At 40.3% G+C, this 22,109-nt stretch overlaps 1 protein-coding gene across 1 annotated transcript in view; it reads right to left on the bottom strand.

The window, feature by feature from the left end:
* The window catches only part of Appbp2 (amyloid beta precursor protein binding protein 2), a 39,990-nt gene that overhangs the window by 6,894 nt on the left and 10,987 nt on the right, over positions 1–22,109 (bottom strand). Inside the window, exons 3-10 of the mRNA XM_090351175.1 lie at positions 19,367–19,518; positions 14,233–14,356; positions 10,013–10,181; positions 7,995–8,084; positions 6,044–6,111; positions 5,853–5,958; positions 4,307–4,431; positions 430–515 (exon numbers count right to left, since the gene is read on the bottom strand). Coding sequence (XP_090207301.1) covers positions 430–515; positions 4,307–4,431; positions 5,853–5,958; positions 6,044–6,111; positions 7,995–8,084; positions 10,013–10,181; positions 14,233–14,356; positions 19,367–19,518 — 920 coding nt within the window. The remainder of the gene's footprint in view (positions 1–429; positions 516–4,306; positions 4,432–5,852; positions 5,959–6,043; positions 6,112–7,994; positions 8,085–10,012; positions 10,182–14,232; positions 14,357–19,366; positions 19,519–22,109) is intronic.

Genomic DNA, 22,109 nt, shown 5'->3' with positions numbered 1-22,109 from the left:
AAAAGCATAGGCAAGTCAGTGGTAAAATGCTTGCTTAGCATATGCAAGGCCCTGGGTGTGACTCCAAGTGCTTAACCCTGCTCCTGCTCAAAAAAGAGGCCATTTAGCTTGAGAAACTAACCCTGTGAAACCTATCTTCACGTCCCATCCACATTACTGTGGCATCATTGTGTTTTTCCTCTAAGTTTTCCTCAAAATAAACTCAGATATGCATGAATGAAGGGAATGGTAAAACAAAGACAAAGAAAAAACTAGGCTGAATTACCAAAAATGTTATATGAGAGAAGTAAACTACTAGAAAGCACTAAATGCAGCTGAAACTTTCAATTGGTTATTTTAGTAATTGTAGATGCAATCTGAGGAACAAATGCCCTGATTCTATGTCTATGTCATCATCAATTAAAAAGTTTCTGAGATAACAACGGGTACCTTTCACCCTCTTTGAAGAAGCCAGAAGGAGATGATCTTCAGGAAGGATATGGGTGATGATACCAATGGCTCTTTCTGCATGGAATCTGCAATACAGATAAACAGCGTCTGGCATTATAAACAACGTACACGTTTAAAAAGAAGTCACAATCTATAAAGAAATGCTAACATAAAGTACAACTGAAATAGGTAAACAAAGGTTTTGGTTTTTTTTTCATTTATTTTTCTGCAGACTAGGGCCTGTCACATGCTAGGAAAGCACTCTGTGCTATGTCCTCCATGTGTCAGTTTATTGCTGTTTTAAATTTCCATCTGAAGTGGACCAGACGGGGCTTGAACTCAGGATCTGGGAGCTATCCCTGAGCTCTTTTGCTAAAGGCTAGTGCTCTATCATTTGTGCCACAGTTCTACATTTTTTGGTTTTTGAGTGCTTAATTGGAGATAGTCTCACAGGTTGCCTTTAAAACATAATCCTCAGATCTCAGCATCCTGAGTAGCTAAGATTATAGGCGTGAGCCACCAGCACTGGGCTTAACTTTTAATATCCAAGAGATTCTCATCTGTCTCAGAAAAAGATGGTAACTAGGCAAAACAAGCCTCTTACTCGCCATCCTCTACCATTCTCGGACCTACCTTCTCTTACGCTGGTAGCCACACAGGCTAAGTTCCCCTCTTAAATACCCACATAGTTCACTCTCACTAAACAGGCCTTCGCAAAAGAGATTAGTTTAACTATATAGAAGTCTCTAACAACAATCTATCATTCTAAATTCTTAGTCTAACTTTATTCCCACAGCAGTACCTTTATTTTTCCTCAGTCCTGGGGCTTGAACTCAGGGCCTGAGTGCTGTCCTTGGGCCTTTTCAAGCTTACCACTTGACCCACACCACTTCCTGCTTCTTTTTCTTTCTTCTTTTTTTTTTTTTTTTTAAGGTGGAGAGGGTTCTTATTTGGATGTTTGTTTAGATCAATGATATTGAATTCTTTCTTTTTATTTTATTTTTATTGCAATTAATAGAAGGGTTACATTATATTCATCAGATAGAAGGTGCATTACTTCACAAACATTGCTACCCTTTCTCATTTTTGTCCCCATTTCACTTCTGGCTTTTTTCTATATATCTGGTACTGAGGAATCGAATCCAGGTTGAGGCAAGTGCTCTGCCGCTAGTATCCAGGCAGTATCCTTGCCTGACATGTATAATTATTTGCTTATGGTATATCTTACCAAACAGGTTAAGCTATTTGTACATTTCATTTACCAGTTCATTTCAAACAACTCTAAAACTGCTGCTTTCTAGATAATCCTACATTTTCTCAAATCTGTCCTCAATTTTACAAATTCTCTATAGGGGCCAGGAATTTGGCCTAGTGGTTAAAGTGCTTGCCTAGCATGCACGAACACCTGGTTCGATTCCTTGGTACCACATATATAGGAAAAGCCGGAAGTGGTGCTGAGGCTCAAGTGGTAGAGTTCTAGCCTTGAGAAATCCCAAGGACAATGCTCAGGCCCTGAGCTCAAGCCCAGGACTGGCAAAAAAAAAAAAAAAAAAAAACAAATTCTCTATAGGGTAACTGATTTGTTATTTGTCTACTCAGTCAAGTCAATGTAAATGACTATTTTTCCATTTTTAGGGTTTTGTTTGTTTTTGTATTGGCCCTGGGGCTTGAACTCAGAGTCTGAGTGTCTACCCTGAGCTATCACTTTACACACTCCATTACTTCTGGCTTTTTGATTAAGTGGAGATTAAGCCCATCATGGACTTTGCTGACCAGGCTGGCCTTGAACTGCAATGCTCAGCAGCTAGGTTTACAAGTGTGATCCACCAATGTCCAGTCCATTTTATATCTTTAGTCACTGAAGAACATATAGTTGTCTACTCAGAAGGCTGATATCTGAGGATCAAGGTTCAAAGCCAGCCCAGGCGCAAAATTTTGGACCTGAAACTCTTATCTCCAATTAGAGCTCCTCTAGAAAATGGAGCTTAGCTCAAAGGTAGGGCATTAGCCTTGAGCTGAAGAGCTCAGGGATAATACTCAGACCAGGGGTAGGGTGGTAGCCTTGAGCTGAAGAGTTCAGAGACAGCGCCCAGGCCAAGATCAAGCCCCCTGACTCCCCCCTACACAAAAATATATACTTGGGTTGGGAGCGTAGCCTAGTGGTACAGTGCTCGTATAGCATGTACAAAGCCTTGCGTTTGATTCCTCAGTATCACATACACAGAAAAAGCCAGAAGTGGCGCTGTGGCTCAAGTGGCAGAGTGCTAGCCTTGAGCAAAAAGTGTCGAAGGACAGTGCCAAGGCCCTGGGTTCAAGCCCCAGGACGGGCAAAAAAAGAAAAGAATATATACTTAATGGTACTACCAAAAACTCTATGAACTGAAGATTTTAGAGTTCTAATACTCTAATACTATTGCTAGGTCTGCTGACTTTTGCATATAGGATGCTTCCTATGTCAACTTCTAAATTTTTGATAATGAATTCTTTTTAGTGAGAACAAAATCTGTAAGATATCTGTGTTCTTTGGGTTGACAATTGTTTTCAACAGCTTTTCATTTTCTTCTAGTACACATCCCAGGAGAACTAGCAGCTCCACAGTGTTCTGTGGGTTTCTGCATGTTGTCTAGGTCTGTGGTGACAAATTCCCCCTATTTTTATTGTTAACTTTAGATTCAAGCTCAGATAGACAATTTTTCTTGGCATCTTCCTTCCATTGCACAAACCTTCTCATATCTTTTTTTCCCCTGAGGGTATATCCTCAGTCTTGGCTTCAGTTCTAACTTTTTTTTGCCAGTCCTGGGGCTTGAACTCAGGGCCTGACCCCTCCTTGGACTTTCTCAAGGCTAGAGCTATACCACTTGAGCCAAAGCACCACTTACAGCCACTTGCAGCTTTTTCTATGTATGTGTTACCACGGAATCGAATCCAGGTCTTCGTGCAGGTTAGGCAAGCACTCTACCACTAGGCCAAACTCCCGGCCCCCTAACTCGTAATTTTCTAATGACTAAATGTTTTGCAAATAATCCTAACTGTATCAGGATTATTGTCCGACCAAGATTATAGAAACTTGTAAAACTGCCTACCATCTCAGAACAGTTATAATCTGGTCTATGCTTGTAGATTATCCATTATTGGTTGTTGAGGATTTTACCTTCATTGTTGCAAGCTCACTCAAATATTTATAAGATCAGAGCTGACAGCTGTATTTTATTCAGTATATTTTTTCTCCCCCCCCCCTTTTGCTGGTACTGAAGCTTGAACTAGCGACTTTTGTGCTCTCGATCAGCATTTTTGCTCAAGGCTAGCACTCTACCACTTGAGCCACAACACCACTTCTGATTTTCTGGTGGTTAACTGAAGAAAAAGAATCTCATGGACTTTTGTGCCTGGGCTGGTTTTGAACTTCAATCTTCAGATCTCAGCCTCCTGAGTAGCTAGGGTTACAGGTATGCACTACCAGCACCTGGCTAGAGCTCTATCCTTGAGAAAGCTGAAGGACAGTGTTCAGGCTCTGAGTTCAAGCCGCAGGACTAGCCAAAAAGAGAAAAGAAATATAATCTCAATATTACACCACATAGGGTTGGGAGTTTGGCCTAGTGGTTAAAGTGCTTGCCTAGTATGCATGAAGACACGGGTTCGATTCCTTGGTACCACATACTTAGAAACAGCCAGAAGTGGTGCTGAGGCTCAAGTGGTAAGAGTTCTAGCCTTGAGAAAAATCCAAGGATAATGCTCAGGCCCTGAGCTTCAGCCCAAGACTGGTATGACTTAAATGATTTCAGAAACAGAGGTCTTAAAGCTCCAGGAAGATAAATTTAATCCGTAAAGTATATTTAGAACAATAATAATTAATCTCTGAGAGAAATGTGGAACTTACAGTGCATTGTCAAATTTCCCAGAACTATACTGGTGAACATAAGATGAATAAGCCAAGTCTTCATGAGCTGTTGCTACGTGGATATTTTTGCCACCAAACACTGACTGTCGAATGTCAAGGGCTGCCTAGAAGAGTCAAAAAAGTATTTAGTAAGCTGGGCACTGCTGGCTCATGCCTGAAGTACTAGCTACTCAGGAGGCTGAGATTTGAGGATCCAGGTTCAAAGCCAACCCTGGCAGTAAGTGCTCTACCAACAGAATTTTTTTTCTCAGTTCTGGGGCTTGAACTCAGGGCCTGGGCACTGTCCTTGAGCTTGTTCAAGACTAGCGTTCTATCACTTGAACCACAGCATCACTTCCAGCTTTTTCTGTGTATGTGGATCAAGGAATTGAACCCAGGGCTTCATGCACGCTAGGCAAGCACTCTTCCACTAGACCATGTTCCCAGCTAGTCCTGATTATTATTATTTTTTCTTTTGGCCAGTCCTGGGGCTGAACTCAGGGCCTGAGCACTGTCCATGGGCTTTCTCAAGGCTAGAGCTCTACCACTTGAGTCACAGCAACATATCCAGCTTTTTTCTATGAATGTGGTACCAAGGAATCAAACCTGGGTCTTCATGCATGCTAGGCAAACATTCTACCACTAGGCCAAACTCCTGGCCCCAGTCCTGATTATTTTGAAAGTAGGGTCTTGCTTTATATCCAGGAAGGCCTGGGCTGAAGTCTCCCTCCTTGTTCTTCCCCTTGTCACTTAGGATGGCACAGATGCACACACTGGGCCCAGCCATGGTGCTTCCCCTGTAGCTGGGATAGCAGACTACCACTGTGCCCACCTGATGTCTGAATGAGATGGAGTTCTATGAACTTTCATGCCCAAGGTCAGTCTCAAACTGTGATTTCCCCAATCTCTACCTAGCAATAAGGTAGGATTGCAGTTCTTGAGCTTTATTTTTGAATGGTTTAATATTCTAAAGATGTTTGTTAAATGTTTATTAAATTTATTTTGTCTTTTTTTTTTTTTGCCAGTCCTGGGCTTAAGCTCAGGGCCTGAGCACTATCCTTGGATTTTTCTCAAAGCTAGAGCTCTACCACTTGAGCCTTAGCACCACTTCCGGCTTTTTCTAAGTATGTGGTACCAAGGAATTGAACCTGGGCCTTCGTACATGCTAGTCAAGCACTCTACCACTAGGCCAAACTCCCGGCCCCTATTTTGTCTTTTTTTGTGTGTGTGTGTGTGCCTGTCCTGCAATTTGAAACTGGGGGCCTAGGTGCTGTATCTGAGCTTTAGAACCACAGCCTTACTTCCAACTTTTTGATGGTTAACTGTTATTCTCAGATCTCAATCTCCTAAGTAGCTAGGATTACCAACACCAGTGAAGTTTCATTTTAATATTCACACAAACAACATTTACATTTTTAAGGGAAAAAAATTTGGCTTTTACAACATTAACTTTTAAGATTTCTACTAAATATAAATAAGGTTTACAGCCACGAATAAATACAAGGTTAGCAAGATTGAAAGATAAAAAGGGTAAGAATTAACATACCTGATAAATTGCAACAGACTGACAGATATTATCTACATTGAGTAAGTAGAACCCATAATCTAGCAGTGTATCAGAGTATTTTGGATGTTTGGATCCAAAATGATCCCTATGAAAAGATACAACACCATTAGAATATGAAGTATAAAGTATAGAGGAAATTTAAAATGGTATTTTAAATATCAGTCACTTACCGTGCCAAATACACTGCATGTTTAATTAATTGTTCTGCCTTCTTAAATTCACGTTTTACTACACAAGCCTAAAAACAAAGTGAAAGTTTGCTAAATAACTCTGTGGCAAGATAAAGTAAATTTAGTTTTTATCACTGCTTTAACAATAAATGAAGGGTCCAATTGCAATTTCCTTCCAAGAACCTAAGATTTCTCTTATATACATACCTGTATATAACCTGGGATAATAATGAATTTAAAATGTTGATTACCGTTTCCATTCATACTTGTTATAACAAGTTACCTCATGCTACTATCCTTCCACAACAGAATGATGAGGAAGGGTGTCTTCTTTTTTTTGCTTTGCTAGTCCTGTGGCTTGAACTCAGGGCCTGAGTATTGTCCTTAGGCTTTTCCCTCAAAGCTAGCACTCTACCACTTGAGCCACAGCATCACTTCTGGCTTTTTCTATGTATGTGCTACCAAGGAATCGAACCCAGGTCTTTGTGCATGCTAGGGCAAACTCCCGGCCCCAGGAAGGGTATTTTCTAAAGTACTTCTCTCTAATCTGTAGTGGCTTACAATGACCTTTTGTAGTTTTCTTAAAATATATTTTTGAGGGGCGGGGAGTTTGGCCTAGTGGTAGAGTGCTTATCTAGCATGCACAAAGACCCAGGTTCAATTCCGCGGTACCACATACACAGAAAAAAGCCGGAAGTACTGTGGCTCAAGTGGTAGAAATCTAGCCTTGAGAAAACCCAAGGACAGTGCTCAGATCCTGAGTTTAAGCCCTAGGACTGGCAAAAAAAGAGGAGGGGGGGAGGGCTTAACCACTTCCCCCGAGTTGCTTCTGCTCAAGAATGACCCTCTACCACTTGAACCACAGCACTACTTCTGACCTTTTCTGAGTAGTTTATTTGAAGATGAGAGTCTCACAGACCTTCCTACCTAGGCTGGTTTCAAACTGTGGATCCTCAGATCCCAGCCCATCTGAGTAGGTAGAATTACAGGTGTGAACCACCAGTACCCAGCCAAAGCAGTGATATTTTTTTAAGTTACTAAATGGTTTCAAAGAGTTAATGCATTTATTTATAGAATAAGAGAACAGAAAAGTCCAATGAAAATTGCCCAGTAGGTCAAATATAAGCAAGCTGTGAAACTGCAATTCTATAATACTCAACACTAGGATATTCTTTGCCAAGTGTTGTGATCAGAGCTTAAAGGGTTCAGGTTACTATACAGGCTTAAGAAAAACAAAAACTCAAGTCAGAATAACCCCAAAATGCTGGGCGGGCGCGGTGGCTCATGCTTGTAATCCTAATTACTCAGGAGGCTGAGATCTGAGGATTGAGGTTCAAAGCTTGCCCAGGCACAAAAGGACCTGAGACTCTTATATCCAATTAACCTCTAGAAAATGGGAAGTGGTATGGTGGCTCCAGGGTTGGGAGGTGGCCTTGAGCTGAAGAGCTCAAGGACAGCACCAGACCAAGGTCAAGCTCCGACCAAGGTCAAGCTCCATGACCCACAAAAAAAAAAAAAAAAAAAAAAAAAAGAGGCCGGGAGTTTGGCCTAGTGGTTAAAGTGCTTGCCTAGCATGCATGAAGACCCGGGTTCGATTCCTCAGTACCACATACATAGAAAAAAGCCGGAAGTGGTGCTGAGGCTCAAGTGGTAGAGCTCTAGCCTTGAGAAAGTCCAAGGACAGTGCTCAGGCCCTGAGCTCAAGCCCAGGACTGGCAAAAAAAAAAAAAAAAACAAAAAAGAATTATCTAGACCTCAACTAGATGAAACAATTATCAAAATGAACTACTTGTATAGGTTTTCTTAGGAAAGAAAAAAAAAAAAGTTTAGAAACCAAGTTTGTAAAGCTGAGCTGGTATTCAAAACTAAGATGTTAACTACTAGCTTACACGTTGATAAATCCTCTGATAGATCTCGAGGATTCATTTAATAATTTTAACATTAAATTCACCTTGGAAGCTTGTCTTAGAACATCTACCACAACTTTAACTGGTAAGCCTGTTGTAATTTCTTTCATTGCTTCAATGCACCATTTGTATGCCTAAAATAAAAGAAAGAACTGTAAGAAACCAAATAGATGGCAATAATAATTACCAATTTTCCTACAAGCCTAAACTTAAATAAGCACACAAAAAAATGTTAAGTTTCTTGAAGGTAGGAGTCTGTTATTCTACTTTACTTAGTACCTTATACTTTTGTGAATTAGAATTTTGCAAATCTGACACATATTCAGAAAATAAAACATGTTCTCTTGCCCAGAAACCTCTTCATACACCATTCCATCTATCTTAGAACACATCAAACCTTAGTGCAATTTATTTTTCAGGTTTTGGATTTCTTCTATTTCCCTTCCTCTCTGCATTTATTTATTCCGTATCTCAACTGCTATTTGAGTGCTTACTTTGTGCCAGCCATTATTTCTGACATTATATTCCCTTATTCTTAAGAGGAACTGAGGTTAATATGGCAGGCAACTAGCCACCAGGATCTAGAGTATCCAAATATGTACTGGACACAAAGAAATATCTCTTAATGATTAGCTGAAATTATCAAAAGAAAAAAAAAGCCACTAAATAAGTTCTCTTGGATAATGATAATGACTACAAAGAAACAATACAATTCCATGAAGGCATTCTAAGAGATGGGTGAAAAATAATTATTTGTTCTCTTCTGTAAGTTTCCTTTAAGAGATATAGTTATTCAGGGCTGGGAGTTTGGCATAGTGGTCAAGTGCATGCACAAAGATCTAGGTTCAATTACTTGCTACCACATAACAGAAAAGCCAGAAGTGGAGCTGTGGCTCAAGTGGTAGAGCTCTAGCCTTATGAAAGCCCAAGGACAGTGCTCAGGCCCTGAGTTGAAGTCCCAGGACTGGCAAAACAAAAATAAGAGATACAGTTCAGAAGTATCCAAAGCAAAAATGAAATAAAAATTATTTACTTCCTTTAGATTTAGGAATTTAGCTCAAAAGACATGATTTATGTTTGTAAAATATTAAAAATTATACTTATGAACTGGTATATTGAATAGAAAACCCTTGTGCAACTACTTAAAGACAATTTAAAAATTTATTATTATTACTATTTTTGCCAGACTTAGGCCTTGAACTCAGGGCCTGAGCATTGTCCTTGGGCTTTCTCAAGGATAGAGCCATAGCACCTTTTCTGGCTTTTTCTATGTATATATGGTACCAAGGAATTGAACCCAGGTATTCATGCTTGCTAGGCAAGCACTCTTATCACTAAGCCAAACCCCCACCCAGACCTGAGACTTTATCTCCAATTAACCTCTAAAAAACGGGAAGTGGGACTTGGCTCAAGAGTAGGGTGGAAGACTTGAGCTGAAGAACTCAGGGATAGTGCCCAGGCTCAGGAATAGAAGAGGAGAGCAGTAGCCTTGTACAAGAGCTCAGAAATAGCTCAAGCCCCAAGTTCAAGTCCCATGACCCACCAAAAAAACCAAAACAAAACTGAAGAGCTCAGGGACAACGCCCAAGCCAAGTTCAAGCCCCATGACCCACCAAAAAAAAAAAAAAAAAAAAAGAATGGGAGACTCATCTCAAATTAACCTTTAGAAAACTGGAAGTGGGGCTGTGGCTCAAGGGGTAGGGGCAGTAGCCTTGAGCTGAAAAAGTTCAGGGACAATGCCCAGGCCCTGAGTTCAAGCCCCAGGACTGGCAAAGAAAAAAAAAAAAAAACCCAAAAAACACTTCCTGAAAAGCTGCATATTCACAGGTACTTACTGGTCACAACAACAACAAATTTCTTTTCATTCTCATTTTATTGTGGGCTCAAAAAGGAATTAAAACACTTGTTTCACTTGCTGTGAACTTTGGTGCTTCCGGGTTTTCAACAAGGTGGAATGGGCTTGTTTTTGTTTTCTTTTTTTCCGTGAAAGCCCTGTTTCCAGCAATCTGTTTGCAAGGAAAGAGAACTGGGCCAGGTTCAAAATACACTTTAAAGTACTTACCTCATCATAGTGACTTTTTGCAAACAGTAATGCACATAGTTCACCATAGAGTGCAGCTTTGTTTGCTTGCTGGCCATGTTTTGACAACTTATCCATGTATGTCTGAGCTAATTTAAATGTTTCTTCACCCAAGTGATATTTGCAGTTTCCATTTCGTACATGAAGCAATCTGCAAAACACAAATAATCCTTTATTTCCAGCATGTCTAGCATAGAGGACCTGATAATGCCTTCCCATCACTATGCGGCACCTAAGTGGCAAGATGCACCACCAAGACTCGTCCAAATGTAACTAAGTATGGAGTACAATACATGTGCTTTCCAAAAAGCATTACAGGTTTAACATTATCCCCCCCCACCCCCACTTTTTTGTGCTCATTGTTATGTATCGAATTCAGTGTAATTATATCCACCACGTCATCCAACAATCATCATTATCCACTCCCAAAATTTTTTCATCACCTCAAACAGAAACCCTGCAACCATTAAGCAATAATAATTTTCCATTCTCTCTTACCCACTAGACCTTGGACATCTTTTTTCTTTTTTGCCAGTCCTGGGGCTTGAACTCGGGTCTAGGCACTATCCTTGAGCTTTCTCAAGTCAAGTGCTCTACAACTTGAACCATAGCACTACTGTTTATGTGGTACTGAAGAATGGAATCCAGGGCTTCATGTGTGCTAGGCAAGCACTCTACAACCGAGCCACATTGCCAGCCCAACCTTGGAAATCTTTAATCAATGTCTCAGTGAGTTTTTCTGTGCTAGATATTTCTGTGCTAGATGCATTATTCTTTTGGAGGCCTTATTTCACAGGTTAAAAATGTCAAGGTTCACCATGGTCTAGCATTTATTATAGTTGGCAGAAAACTTCAGTCTATTCATGTGTTTAGATGAATATTTGAATTGTTTCTACTTTTGGCTCTTGTGAACACCAGCCAGTGAGTGTGCTTTTAATTACTTTTACATACATCTTGGAATGAAATTGTTGGAGCACACACAAACTATGTTTGGCTTTTTGAAAAACTGCCCAACAGTATTCACAGCAACTGCTACTCAGGAGGCTGAGACTTGGAGAGCTACAGTTCAAAGCTAGCAAAGCTAGCTGAAAAGAAAAACCCACAACACTGTATCACACACCCCCTCCCATACCCCATCCTTTTGCTGGGCACTGTGGTGCAATCCCTCAATTTTTGCCACTCGAGAAGTAAAGGCAGAATTGTAGTTCATACCTAACCCAGGCAAAATTTAGGGAAACTCAACCTGACAAAGGCAAAAACTAAAAGCCAAAGGCAAGGCTCAAGTGATATAGCGAGTGCTCAGGCTCTGAATAAAGTTGAGCAAAGGGATAGGTTTAAGTTTAGGAAAAAGCTACTTTTTTTTTTTTTTGCCAGTCTTGTGCTTGGGCTCAGGGCCTGAGCACTGTCCTTGGACTTTCTCAAGGCTAGAGCTCTACCACTTGAGCCTCAGCATCACTTCTGGCTTTTTTCTATGTATGTGGTACCGAGCAATCGAACCCGGGTATTCGTGCATGCTAGGTAAGCACTCTACCACTAGGCCAAACTCCCGGTCAGGAAAAAAGAAATGTGAGGAATGAGTCTGATCAAGGTACCATGTATGAAAATACCAAAATGAAACCCCTGCACAACTAATTAAAGTTAATTTTAAAAAGTGGAGGGAAAAAAAAAGGAAAAGAAAAAAGCAGACTCAGCTGGTTTGTGCCTTTTGCTTTTCCTCTTTCTTTCTGCATATAGTACTTATCCACATAAGAATCTGAACAGATGTGAACTACTTGCTAAACTTCACAAACTAGGAAGGAGGTAAGAGAGCCTGGCCCTGTGAGAAAACAAACCTTTGGGTTACTAAAAGCAAAAGTTATATGGGAACCTTAGAGTTATATAAAAGACACAATAATTATCTGGTTAAAACAAATCTTCTAAATAAATAAACCTTCTGATTCCATGATTTTAAAAAACAAACACAGAAGCAAAGAATATGTTAATGCCTTTCTATTCCAATTAACTTGGTTCATGTACTCATGAATTAAGTGATCTTTCCTATTTCATATGGGAGAGTCTCGTCTCCTATTCTTACAAAGATAAAACTAGCAAGTGAGAAGAGATAACAGATTACTCTGATCAATACTTCAAATTATAGACCCAAATGCAAATTGCTTTGTAGTTTCTGCATATTCTTATGGTTTTTCATATAGTACTTTTAAAAGATATGAGAAATTATAAGCCACTAAAATTTCTGTGTGCTGAGGGTCGCTCTATGCAGTTTAGACTGGCCTGGAATTGAAGATTCTCCTGCTTCTGCTTCCCGAGAGTTGGATTTACAGCTACATGCCCACCATGACTACTTTTCAGCTTCTAAAATATGTGTAATTAAACTCTCACACTACAAAATTAACTTCAGGATCTGAATGTTTCTCTAAACAGACAAACCCTATATTAAATAGGGTATAGACATCTTTAAAAGACTGAATCAATTATAAATACAGAGTGACTCTACATCATCTCTAAAATACTAATCAAATAACAATTAGTCTTGAGCAAATGAGCTCAGGGATCAGCGCCCAGTCCTAGAGTTCAAGCCCCAGGACTGACAAATAAAATTTTAAAAGGAGCAGAAATGCCCCATTCAAAGAGAGAGAGAGGGAGAGAGAGGGAGAGAGAGAGGGAGAGAGAGAGAGGGAGAGAGAGAGAGGGAGAGAGAGAGAGGGAGAGAGAGAGAGGGAGAGAGAGGGAGAGAGAGGGAGAGAGAGAGAGGGAGAGAGATGGAGAGAGAGAGGAGAGAGAGGAGAGAAGAGAGAGGAGAGAGGAGAGAGGAGAGAGGAGAGAGGAGAGAGGAGAGAGGAGAGAGGGGAGAGAGAGAGAGAGAGAGAGAGAGAGAGAGAGAGAGAGAGAGAGAGAGAGAGAGAGAGAGAGAGAGAGAGAATGAGAATATATACATATTTTTTTTGGGGGGGGGGGCAGTCCTGGGCTTGAGCTCAGGGCCTGAGCACTGTCCTTGGGATTTCTCAAGGCTAGAGCTCTACCACTTGAGCCTCGGCACTACTTCTGGCGTTTTTCTATGTATGTGGTATGGAGGAATCGAACCTGGGTCTTTTTTTTTTTTTTTTTTTTTGGCCAGTGCTGGGCTTGAGCTCAGGGCTTGAGCACTGTCCTTGGACTTTCTCAAGGCTAGAGCACTACCACTTGAGCTTCTGCCCCACTTTGGGCTTTTTGCTATGTATGTGAGGTACCGAGGAATTGAAACTGGGTCTTCGTGCATGCTAGGCAAGCACTTTACCACTAGGCCAAACTCCTGGTCCTCAAATTAACAGTATTTTTATAGAAGAATCTAGATTCTAGCAAAGGAGGGCTTTGGACTTAACTAACACATCTCTATACATGAAGTTTATCTTATAAAAACAGAGGACTAAGCTGGGCGCTGGTAGTTCACACGAGTAATCCTAGCTAGTCAGGAGGCTCAGATCTGAGGGTCGCAGTTCAAAGCCAACCCAGGCACAAAATGTAAGGAAATGTAAACAAACGGAGGCCTAAAAAACTAAATCTAAGAGTCCAGGAGTATGGCTTACTGGTACAGTGCTTGCTAGCATGTATGAAGCCCTGGGTTCAATTCCTTGGTACCATATACACAGAAAAGGCCGGAAGTGGTGCTGTGGCTCAAGTGGTAGAGAACTAGCCTTGAGAAAACTCAAGGACAGTGCTCAGACCCTGAGTTCAAGCCTCAGGAATGACAGGGGAGGGAGGAACCCTAAATACAAGGAAAAAAAAGTACATTTATTTATTTATTTATTTTCCCTGATGGGACTAGAGTTTGAAAACAGACTCAAACTTATTAGGAAGGTGGGTAACCACTTTTGAGCTACACCCAACCCTTTTGTTTTCGCTATTTTTCCAATATGATTTTTCCTAGGTTGGACTACACTACACTCCTGTCTACTTTTCCACACAGTTGGCTCATGTGGTAGAGCTCTAGCCTTGAGAAACCCCAAGAGCAGTGCTCAGGTCGTGAACTCAAGCCCCAGGACTGGCAAAGAAAAAGAAAAAAGATATATATTTTGATCTAAGCGAAGCTAACTATCACAAGTTAATAACATTTTGGAGCTGGGATATAGAAGGCTAGCAGACTCTGAAGCAGACACAGAAGAGCCAAACCAATAAACCACTAAGCATTACAGTAACCAACCACCTATAGATTCTATTCAACTTACCTCACACAACATTCCACTGCACGAAACCAGTGAAGCATCTCATCATGAAGCGTACATAACTGAAGGCAAGACAGAAATACTTTCTCAGCATCACTGTACCAACCAGCATCGGAAAGAAAGCCACCTGAAGAACAAGAAATGACAGTCACTTTAGATAATATAGGCAAACTGTCTGAAAATCAAAATGACATGCATATAGTGACAATTATCTCAACAAAAAATAAGACAAACCCCTCCATAATAGTAATGTCATATGCTTGGCCAAAAATATGCCATATATCGCCAGGCACAGTGGCTCATACCTGTAATCCTAGCTACTCAGGAGGCTGAGATCTGAATATCACGAAGCAAAGCCAGCCCAGGCATGAAATTCCGTGAGACTCTTATCTCCAATTCACCAGAAAACAGAAGTGGCACTGTGGCCTAAGAGTTGAAATTTTCTAGCGAATAAATTCTAATTACTCTAATATTTTCATTTTGTAGAGTACATATAACTTTAATCTCCCCAAGTCTTATTGCAAAGAAGAGAATGAAATGTGAATAAAACTTATTTTTAGTGTAACAGGATATAAAGGGAGACATGCTTACTCACTTGGGACTTGGGCTTGAATTTAGGATATGAGTACTACCCACTTGAGCCACACCTCTACTTCTGGATTTTGGTGGTTAATTGGAGATAAAGAGTCTCACAGACTTACCTGCCCTGACTTGGAATTGCGATCCTTAGACCTTAGCCTCATGAGTAGCTAGGATTACAGGCATGAGCCACTGGTGCTCAGTGTACCTCCAGTCCTGTGTCTGTACTCATTATTTCTGAGTCTCACTTCCTGCCCAGGGTCGTTCTAGGATGCTAACCAAGAGGCCAAATAATGAGCTGTTACATATACTAAGCAACTCAAATGATGGGCTAGTTATCAGACACATCTTAGCTACAACTCTACCCTTCTAGAGTCTTGTTTTATGATGGAGATGCAGTGACTGGGCAGACCATACTTCTCCTTTGTCAGTTACGTTGTCAGTCTCTGCCAATTGGAAGAGAGATTGGGGGAACAAAGGATACTCCTTTCTATAGCTGACAGGAACACCCAGAGAGTAGGTTTCTGTACTGGAGCGGTAGCAGTTCATTTCAGGAAATAAGTCAATGACAGTTGCAGTTTCTAACACTTGTAAAACCAGTTTGACAGAACCCTGTGGGCACCATCAGCAAAGCTAGCACTAATTCTCAGACCCCCTTTTCGTGGGCTCTTTTCAGAGCTCAGAGGCACTTGTACCTAGCTCTACAGGTTAACTCAAGCTTCTCTTCTATTACTTTTGTTTAAAAACGGGCAGGTACCAGGGCTTGAACTCAGGAACTCATGCTCTCATTCAGCTTTCTTACTCACAGCTAGTGCTCTACAACTTGAACTATGCTTTAAATCAGATTTGTACTGCCTAACTGGAATCTCTTTTTTGCCTACAGCTGGCTACAAAGGTTGCAGGTATGAGCACTTGACTCAAACTTCTAAATCTTAGTAATTCCAATCTCTTCCCTTAGTTCTCCAAGTATTCCTGACCTTCTTGGAGTTGATATTGTCCATAAAAAGTGTAGTGTCTTTTTAGTCTTTCCAGTATGCTAACACTTGGAGATAAATGCTTGTTATATTAAATAGTTCTATCTCTACAAAATGAATGGACCTTAAAGTCATTATGCATAATGAGCATAATGAAACAAGCTAGTCACAAAAATCTCTTCTGAACCTACTTGAATAGTCAAATCTATAGAAACACAAAGCAGATAAATGATTGCCTAGAGTTGAGAGGGAAATGAAGAATAACTTGTTGCAGGTAAATGTTTCTTTTGAAGACAATGATAATAATTCTAAATTTTAAGCCAGGAGCCAGTGGCTCATGCTTATAATTCTAGCTACTCAGGTGGCTGAGATCTGAAGATCGTGGTTCAAAGTCAGCCCAGGCACAAAAGTCTGTGAGACTCTTATCTCCAATTAACCACCAGAAAACCAAAAGTGGTGCTATGGCTCAACATGACAAAGCAGTAGTCTTAAGCTGAAGAGCTCAGGGACAGTGCCCAGGCTCAGAATTCAAGTCTCATGATCACATTAAAAAAAAAACATCTAAATTTTGTAGTATTTACAAAGATGTAGACGACTACATTTACACTTTATATGAGTACACTATATTGCATATGTAACACGTTTGTTTTTTTTTTTTGGCCAGTCCTGGGCCTGAGCACTGCTGTTGGGCTTTCTCCACACTCGAGCTCTACTTGAGCCACAGCACCACTTCCAGATTTTTTCTATGTATGTATGTAGTACTGAAGAATAGAACCCAAGTCTTTGTGCATGCTAAGCAAGCACTTTACCACTAGGCCAAACTCCTTGCCCCTTATATAACACTTAAAAAAAAAAGTTTGTGTTCTAGTACAAAGCCTATAATCAGGGCTTCAGTATTGGCTGTTAGTTTTTTTGCTTAAGGCTGATGTTCTACCACTTGAGCTACATTTCTGCTTCTGGTGTTTTAGCAGGTAACTGGAGAGGTTGACTGCTTGGACTGGTTTCGGACTGTGATCCTCAGATCTCAGCCTTCTGAGTAGTTAGGATTACAGACAAGAGCTACAGACTTTTAGCAGGATTTTTTATTTGTTTGGGGTGGGGGGGTCAGCTGTGGGGCTTAAACTCAGGGCCTAGATGCTGCTGTCTCTGAGCTCTTTTGCTCAAGGTTAGCACTCTACTACTTTGAGCCACAATACCATGACCAGTTTTCTAGTGGTTAATTAGAGGTAACAGTCCTACAGCGGGCCAAGAATGTGGATCAGTGGTAGAGTGCTTGCTTGGCACGTATAAAGTCCTGTTTTCCATTCCTCAATGCCACATAAACAGATAAACTTGGAAATGGTGCCGTGGATCAAGTGGTAGAGTGCTAGCCTTTTGAGCAAAAGAAGCTCAGGGATAGGACTCAAGCTCTGAGGTTCAAGCCCTAGGAACTGGGGGTGGGGTGGGAAGTCTTATGGACTTTCCTACCCAGTCTGGTTTGACCCACAATCCTCAGATTTCAGCCTCCTGAATAGCTAGAGTTATAGGCATGGGCCACTACCACCTGGACTTAGGGCTATTATTTCTTTTTTCCCTTTTTTTTTTTTTTTGCAAGTCCTGGGCCTTGAACTCAGTGCCCAGGCACTGTCCTTGGGCTTTCTCAAGGCTAGAGGTCTACCACTTGAGCCACAGCACCATTTCTGGCTTTTTTTTCTATGTATGTGGTACCAAGGAATTGAATCTGAGTCCTTGTGCATGCTAGACAAGCACTCTATCATTAAGCTAAACTCCCAGCCCTTAAGGCTATTATTTCTAAAGAATTATTTCTACTACTGTTTCTTTCTGGTATGAAGTTTCTTCATTCTCTGGATAATTTTAGAATTCATACTAATGAGAGTGTGCTAGGACTCCCCAAGATACCTACCTCATTATGAGCCACACTGATATATTGTATATAGAAATGACAGAATACCTAATGAACACTATCAACATCAATTTTTACATGGCAATTTAAAGAGACATAATCACTAATATTAATCAAGATCACAAAACACTACTGTCAGAGGCATTCTTTGGACAATTCTTTATTGCAATTTATATTTCATGAGAGTAATAAGGATAAATTCAGTCTGTTTTAGAAAAGTATTTGATGGGGCCGGGAATTTGGCTTAGTGGTAGAGTGCTTGCCTAGCATGCATGAAGACCTGAGTTCAATTCCTCGGTACCACATATACAGAAAAAAGCTGGAAGTGGTGCTGTGGCTCAAGTGATAAGAGCTCTAGCCTGATAAAAAGTCCAAGGACAGTGCTCACACCCTGAGCTCAAGCCCTACAACAAGCAAAAAAAGAAAAGAAATATTCTGAAGTTCCTCTAGCAAACTATCTTTTTAAATAAACCGCTACAGAGAATTGTTATGTGTGAAGGAAATAACTCATTGACAAAAACATATGCATATGCATATACATGCTCACATTAATTAAAAAAGCTAAAAACAAAGATGGTTTATAGTGATAAAATAGTTCAGTATCCTGGTAGTAACAGCACTTATGAGTCTACACTGAATCAATTGCATAGAAACACCCACACAAATGAGTATATGTAAAAACTGGTGACAACTCATAAGGTCTGTAGTCTAGTTAAAAATACCAATGACAATTTCCTTGTTTTGATACTGCCCTACAATTACATGAGATGTCATCATTGGTGGAAGCTACAAGAATAGTTCAAAGAATTCTAAGTATTCTTTAGCAATTTTCTCTTACTACAATCATTTCAATAAAAGAAAAATGTAAAAAGTCATGACTTTCTATAAAACAAGCTGCCTGAAGTATACTTATTTATATGTATTGTGAAAATGCAAAATGTCATGTCTTTGTTTTGGTTTTTGTCTGCCATGGGGCTTGAACTCAAGACTTGGACACTGTCCCTGGGCTCTTTTCGCTAAACATTAGTGTGTGCCACTTGGAGACATATCGCCACTACCAGTTTTCTGGTGGTTAATTGGAGATAAGAGTCTCATGGACTTTCCTTCCCCAGGCTGGCTTTGGATTGTGCTTCTCAGATCTCACCTTCTTGAGTAGCTAGGACTATCGGTATGAGCCACCAGTGCTTGACATTTATGTGTTCATTATCCTTACAAGCGCTCCATGAAAAAATATAAAACAATCTTCATTTTAGAGATGGATAAACCAAGGCCTCAAGAAGGTTAAGTCCCATGCCACAGCATATAGTAAGAATTTGGTAGCAGAATGACATGGTAGAAATGTATGTGCTTCAGAATTATAGACACAAGATTCTAAACTTAGCTCACTATTTGATATGTGACTTGATCCAGTTACTCAAGTTTTCAGAGTCTTATTTCCTCATATGTAAAATGCTATAAATACTATCAGTTCACTGGAATGCTGTGAGGATTTAAAAAGATACTATTTAAATACCTAGTATGGTGCTTGACACAGAGTGTTCAATAAATCACAACTAGTTATTCTGATTGTTTCTTCATAACTTTTCTATGTAGACTTTGAGAAACCTGGAGGAATCCTTTGCTGTTAGCAAGTTAATTTTGAGCCCACGACAGAATAAAATCCTATCTTACCAATTCTTACCTAAAACAAAGCCAACCTGAATGGCTTTTTCCTTGACTGTAGCATCTGATTCTGCTATGTAAGAGCACCGTCTGCTGAACGAGTAAGCCAAGACTGAAGCCACTTTAACACCATGATCCATCAAAGCCTGAAAACAATGATGAAGCAAATGTCTGAAAGAGAAGGAAAGGTTATTTTATACAGATAACTTATTTTTTGTCCTTTTAGAGAGTTTGTCCCATGATGGGGCTAGGGGATGGGGGGGTGCTAGGTTGTACTGGGGTGAAGCAGAAGTCCTTCAAGATCTAAGTGGAAAGGGGCTTGGGAACTCACTGCAAGGTGCACTTCTACAGAATGGTCATTTGGCAGGCACTGGCACAGGTACTTGCCTTTGTCCCATACAGTATTCATTGTTAAATTAATGTACAAGAAGAGGGGCAGTGCTGGGCCTGGTCTCCCCAATTACTAATTGTTATACATAGTATATGTCTTTTTTTCATATATTTTTTATTGTAATTAATAGAAGGGTTACATGATATTTGCCAGATAGATGGTGCATTAATTCCCATACATTGATACCCTTTCACATGTCTTGGTCCCCATTTCCCTCCCCCCCACCCCCACATAGTATATGTCTTCATAAGCTTTTGTTTACTTTATATCTGATCCAGAAATATCTTATAATAAGGAAAAAGAAAAAACAGGGCCAGGAATTTGGCCTAGTGGTAGAGTGCCTGCCTCGCATGCATGAAGACCTGGGTTCCATTCCTCAGTATCACATACATAGAAAAAGCTGGAAGTGTGGCTGTGGTTCATGTGGTAGAGCTCTAGCCTTGAGAAAGCCCAAGGACAGTGCTCAGGCCCTGAGTTCAGGCCCAGAACTGGTATTTAAAAAAAAACAAAAAAACAAAAAACCCTGGGCCAGGGCCAGGAGTTTGGCCTAGAGGTAGAGTGCTTGCCTAAAATCTGGGTTTGATTCCTCAGTACCACATACATAGAAACAAAAAAGCCAGAAGTGGTGCTGTGGCTCAAGTGGTAGAGCTCTAGCCTTGAGAAAGTCCAAGGACAGTGCTCAGGCCGAGCTCAAGCTTAGGACTGGCAATAAATAAGTAAATAAAATAAAAGCAGCTTTAAGAATTAATTGTCAGGCCAGGTGGCTCAAGCCTGTAATCCTAGCTACTCAGGAGGCTGAGATCTGAGAATCAAGGTTCAAAGCCAGCCTGGGCACAAAAGGACCTAAGACTCTTATCTTCAATTAATCTACAGAAAAGGGGAAGTGGGGCTTAGCTCAAGAGTAGGGCAGTAGCCTTCAGTTGAAGAGCTCAGGGACAATGCCCAGGCCCAGAGTTCAAGCCTCACCACAGACAAAAAAAAAATTAAGGAAGTGGCACTGCAACTCAAGGGGTAGGGAAGTAGCCTTGAGCTGAAGAGCTCAGGGACAGAGTCTAGGGTGAGTTCAAGCCCTATGATCCCCCCCCACACAAAAAGAATCAATTATAACCAGATACCAACAGTTCATATCTGTAATCATCTGTAATCCTGGGTACTCAGGAGGCTGAAATCTCAAGATTCCAGTTCAAAGCCAGTTCAATCAGATAAATTTGTGTGACATTTATCTCAAACTATCTAGCAAAAGGCCAGAAGTAGAAATATGGCTCAAATGGAAGAGACACAGCCTTGAACCAAAAAACCCAGCAAGAACCAGCACCAAAAAATATTTCAAGAATAAAAATGCAATCCAATTATAACTAAGAAGATATATTGCCGGGCACCAGTGGCCCATGCCTGTAACCTTAGCTACTCAAAGGCTGAGATTTAAAGATCATAGTTCCAAGCAAGCACAGACAGAAATGTCTATGAAAGTTTCAAACTCTGGGCCTATGCATTGTTCCTGAGCTCTTTTGCTCATGCTAGTGCTTCACCACTTTGAGCCAACGTGCCACTTCCGGTTTTCTAGTGGTTATTGAAAGAGTCTCACAGACTTTCCTGTGACTGAATTTAAACTGTGATTCTCAGATCTCAGCCTCCTGAGTAGCTAGGATTACAGGTATGAGCCAACTGTGCCTGGCTTCTCTTATCTCCAACTAACCATCAAAAAGGCTGGAAGTGGAGTTATGGCCCAGGTGGTAGACTGCTATCAAATAAAAACCTCAAAGATAGCACCCAAACACTGAGTTCAAGCCCCAATACTGGAACCAAAAACAAAAAAGAGCTACATACATACATACATACATACATACATAAAAAGCCAATAAACACAAGATGTTTACTCTAATTAGTGAGTTGAGGATTATAAACTTATAATTAATGAGTGAATTATCATTTCATGTCCAATAGAATATTTTTTAAGTAGAGGCAGCAAAATAAATAAATAAAAATTAAATGTATAGGCAAAGTGTAAAAAAGCTAAACCCTTACACACTGGTAAGAGCAATATAAAATAGTATACCTGTTTGAAAAAAATGTAACAGATGCTCAAGAAAGGCAAACATGAGGTCACCCTGTATATATACCTAGACATATAATTAAGGGAATTGAGAGTATTTTCATACAAAAAAGCAGAACAGTGATTACATGGATATTAAATAAGTTATTATTTAATGACCACAGTGGTTTTTGTTTGGATACTAAAAATACTTTGGAAATGGATAGTGCTGATGGAAGGCAAATAAATTTAATGGCCCTGACATAACTGCTTAAGAGTGGTAAATTTAGCTTGGGTTCTAACGTTGGTTATGGGGCTTGAACTCAGGGAATGGAAACT

This window comes from Megascapheus bottae, chromosome 17 (genome assembly GCF_031878675.1).
Source record: "Megascapheus bottae isolate mThoBot1 chromosome 17, mThoBot2.hap1, whole genome shotgun sequence".
NCBI classification, from domain to species: Eukaryota; Metazoa; Chordata; class Mammalia; order Rodentia; family Geomyidae; genus Megascapheus; species Megascapheus bottae.
This window is presented reverse-complemented; position numbering and strand designations above follow the sequence as displayed.